The sequence below is a fragment of the Cynoglossus semilaevis genome, chromosome 2 (assembly GCF_000523025.1).
Source record: "Cynoglossus semilaevis isolate Cse_v1.0 chromosome 2, Cse_v1.0, whole genome shotgun sequence".
NCBI classification, from domain to species: domain Eukaryota; kingdom Metazoa; phylum Chordata; class Actinopteri; order Pleuronectiformes; family Cynoglossidae; genus Cynoglossus; species Cynoglossus semilaevis.
Window position 1 is genome coordinate 12,579,531 of NC_024308.1, and position 4,559 is coordinate 12,584,089.

The window sequence follows — 4,559 nt, forward strand, 5'->3', positions numbered from 1 at the left end:
CAAACTGTTCCAAAAGGTGACCTGGCCCAGTCTGATCCAAGTCTGGGCCATTTGTCATGAAACAGGAAAAAAAATTGCTAAACATGAGGTTGATCGTACGTTTTTGTATTTGTCACTAATTAATGAGCGACCTAATGACCTTCCATAATAGTAAAAATAAAAAAAAGATCCCATCCATCTTCACAGCACCAGTGTGGCTGATATAAAGACTCAGTGATGACAACAAGAAGTGGCCAATTGTTATTGGCTGCCGTAGATCCACACATGATCACGTGGTCTTTGGAGCCAAATGGAAACAAATGACCCCAGTGTTGGGTTAATAACACACGACGTGCTGGTCCTCACTTACAGCCTCCCAACGTGCTCCTGAAACCAGGTCCATACCCTGGAGCCAGACCCCTCAGGTGGTGTAAACAGGGGGCCAGGATCAGGACTGAGCACATCTGCTTCTGTTTATGCTGTTGCAATAGTTGGCAGTAATTCCTTGGCCCCGGTCAGTGGTTTGTCTTATTTGTGTTGATGCCTCTAGAAGAAGCAAACACGCGCTGCGTCGTCCCATCAGCCCCCTCTGCTGCTGCCGTGTTCTAAACACTGGTGACAAGCCAATATCTCCCCACACAGGTGCTGCTGGGGTAATTACTCATTTCTACCACAGAACGTTTACCTCTAATTTATCTGCTTATGGGAATCAGAGAAATGAGATAACGCTTTGAGGAGCATCAGGAATAACAGTTTTATGAGATTGGTGTTTTTCTTTTCTTCATCGATTCGCCTCAGCCTGAGCATCAGGTTTCACAGAGGAAAAAACAAAACAAAACAAAAAAAAAAAAACCTGCAGGTTTTGAAGGATTGCATATCAACAAAAGAAAGTAAAGCTTCTCAATTTAAAACAGTATCGCACCAGAGGAAACCTGTGTCTGGAGGAGTTTACGCTGATTTTTCTTTTTTCTGGTACAAAAAAAATATCACGTTCCCAAACAGCCGACCTGAAAGAAACCTGCTTCCACTTGACTGTGCTAACCGCTAACTGCTGATCAACACCATACGTTTCCACTTTTGTTCCAAGTTACCATGGTTACCCATGGAACACTTGAGGTAAAACATGTGGCGATAAGTAGTAAAAGTACGTCTGAAGTACTGCTGTTTGAAGTAATGACATAATTGTATGAACAGTGAATTTATAATGTATTTTATGTATGCACAATGTACATTGTGTAATTACTATAACAACAGTATGATTACACTTTCAAGACACAATCATCACCTGCTCCGCAGCTTCCTGTAAATCTCACTGCACTTCCTGCCACCAGAACATACGTAATAATAATTAAAATAATTATAATTATAATTATAATTATAAAGCATTAACAGCTGCAGACACCAGAGTAAACACAGGAGCAGGTGAAGGCTTTTACCTGACCGCAGCTGTTTTATGCGTCCATTGCTGCTGCCGATGTCCACAGGCAGGAAGTCCTTGAACCAGAAGATCTCTGGGTCGGGGTTTCCACTGGCTGCACACAGCATGGTGGCCGTACGGGTTCTCTCCACCACCTTCAGCTGGGGGCCCATGTCGATGGAGGGGAAACCGTGGGGGATCTGGTCCTCTGTGGGGAAGCAGAACAATCAAAAACACTTTAAGTTCCTGCAGTTTTCTCCTGACAAATGTTCTGTGTCGCTCATCACACGGCGTTAACATGTACGACCGAAACACGAGCAGCCGACCGCCGTGCTCCTCATCATCAATTCCCCTTTTTACACTGTGACAGCTGGACCTGGAGGCATTTAAGAACCTGTGGAGGCAGATTTTCACTGTTCCACTGCCTTCAGCCCCCCCCCCCCCCTCCCCCCCTCCACCTGGGCTCCAACCCCACAGCCCCTGACGGTGCAGAGCCACTGTCTGACTAATCCTTCAATGGAATTTCGCATCATGGATCCGTGAGGATGAGAATGAAGCAAAGCTGATGCAATTTCATCCTCTGGGAATGAATGGATTCTAAGAGCGGAGAGGAGAGGGAGAACGTTCCAGAGATTGGACACAGTCTGATGTCTTTACTGCTCCAAATTAATAAAGAGACTCATTAAAACTATTTTCCTGAAAGTCCAGTTAATACGACTTTTCTGATGTTAAACCTGACACAGTTTGTTCTCCATCACACAAAGTACAAACAAAAACATAAGTGATGATCAACTGGCGGCCCGCGGGCCGAACGAGGCTCGCAGGCCTCGTACTGAACCATCCATTCTAGTGCACAAAAATAAATAAATAAATAAATAAAACATCAAACTCATCATTTTTACTCAGATAAAATATTTTATATACAGATAAAATATTTTTGCAGTTTTTAGCACAAATGATCTACTTGGCAGCTTGTTCTGGGGCATAAACTTGCATTTTTAAGCATTTCTGGGAGTTTTTATTTTTTTGCTTTTTTTCGTGATAGTAAGGCTATAAAAAAGTGAGATTTTTACTTCATTTGATTTGAGTGTCCCTGAAGTGTGTTCAGAAATATATATATATATATATGTATATATATATATAGTCGTTTTTTGTTTTTCAAAGGAAAATTCAATTAAAGCAAATTAAGTACATATTTAAGTGACATTCTATGATAAAAAGACGTTAATAAAATAAACTGTGAAATCTCTTCATGTCTCATTTCGTTTTTTTTTCTTCTTTCTCCACAGTGCTGCACACTTTTGTCTTTACTTTTTTGTTGCCTCCAGAAATTCACAAAGGACAACTGCATTCATTAGCTATAATTACACAGTCCACAGGGACACAGTATGAATACATTACATTTACCATTTGGTCTAATGGTCACATCCACAACACACTTAGAGCCTTTTTTCATTAATGATTAGATGAAGTGAAAACATTTTCTTTTAATGAATAGTTGATCAAATGAAGCCGAGCCCTTTTTAATAAATACACGCAATATTTATTTTCCTTTTTAAATTCTAGCGTAAAATCATTGAGCTGAAATGCTAAAAGAAAATACAATAATTTTCTTCAATTTTGTTTATTTATTCCACATGAATGTTCCGCTGACTTTAACATTCAGTAGGCTCCACGGATATTTTTTTTTTTTTTTGATTTAATGGAAGCAAAGTAAAGTTATTCAAGACCTAAACTACTAGTGCAAAAAATATGATTGGCTCCCAAACCTAATTACCTGCTGTACCCTTGTGGTACTGCAAGTAAATGTCTGTAATAACTTCCAATAAGTGCTGAAATAAGTAATTTCCCTGGACCAGGGATCATTGGAGAAATACTTTAATTCTATTGCAATGAGTTTGGAGCAGGAATTGTTCCTTTAAGTTACTATTCAGCTCAGTACTATAACAAAGCCACTTAGAAACTTCAAATCAGTTTTATTTGAGCTGCTCAAAGGTGGAATTGCACATTGATCCTGCTCACTGTCCAACCGTGTAACCACAGCTGCAGACAAGCTTCTGAAACTGACTGAACTTTCTGTTCTTTTTATTTTACCCTGAAGGCCAAACTTCATCTTATTCACACAGTATTTTAATAATCGTTTCTAAGATATTTGAATCAGTCTATACCAAAAGCATTCAGATGTGGCAAACGTTTTTGGAGAGACCTTATATGGGCCAATCCAACATACAGTAGTTGGGGAGGGGGGGGGGTGGGGGGGGGAGAGATATCCGTGTCTACAAGAGAACGGAACTCTCTTGTTGAAATTAAACTGAAACAGAATCAAAAGCAGTCATTTAACCTTCACTCATGTAAACTAGTTAAACTAACCCCTAAGTCCTGCCCCCCAAAAATTTTAGATTTATTCCTAATGAGCCGTGTATTTAATTTTCACTCCAACCCTGCGTTTCTTAGAATTAGAGTTAAGAAAAGTATTTAATTAACATCGACAACCAAAGACCGATTATTTTACAAGTTCTGACCTTTAAAATTTAATGAGCAGATTTAATCACCTTCTTTGCTCCTGAAATACGTCATGATATTTAATTAATTATCCTTTAACACAATTTTAAAATGAACTAAATGTGAACAAACTACAAAAAAATAACAGACTTACACCAATGATAGTGATGAGTATAAATGACTGTATCATCTGCATATAAAAACACCGATCTAAGGTGTGAATTAACCACAGTATACACTGGCAAGGCTAAATGCTAAACCAAGCCATGATATTTGCGGCAAAGTCAAAAGGAAGTTTAGTCTTTCTTAATCCCAGAGATTAAAAACAACCTGAGAACTTTTCTTTTCATCTGAGTCATAGAAAACAACCAGAGTTACACGAACTCATCCGTTCCACCAGGATGTTTTTCTTTTTTAAATACCTGACATTCATTTCTGAGATTCATTTGCAGTTTTAATTATTTCTGAGTCAAACATGACGAGCATCAGCAGCGACGTTTGTGAAACTAAAGAAAGACGAGATGTTTCCTCCCAGACGGCAGCAGCTGCAGCTGCAGAAGAATTATACATTTCTCAGAGAGAGGAGACAGACATGGAAGAAAAAACAACCAAACCACAAAACACCTGACACTCTGTGTGTTGTCTCAGGTGAACCCCCCCC

General features: G+C 39.3%; 1 protein-coding gene across 10 annotated transcripts in view; it reads right to left on the reverse strand.

The window, feature by feature from the left end:
• ptprfa (protein tyrosine phosphatase receptor type Fa) overlaps positions 1–4,559 on the reverse strand; it is a 200,737-nt gene that overhangs the window by 94,852 nt on the left and 101,326 nt on the right. For all 10 annotated transcript variants that reach the window (XM_025054285.1, XM_025054288.1, XM_025054284.1 and 7 more), the window contains one exon: positions 1,416–1,604. In XM_025054285.1, the coding sequence (XP_024910053.1) occupies positions 1,416–1,604 (189 nt within the window). The remainder of the gene's footprint in view (positions 1–1,415; positions 1,605–4,559) is intronic.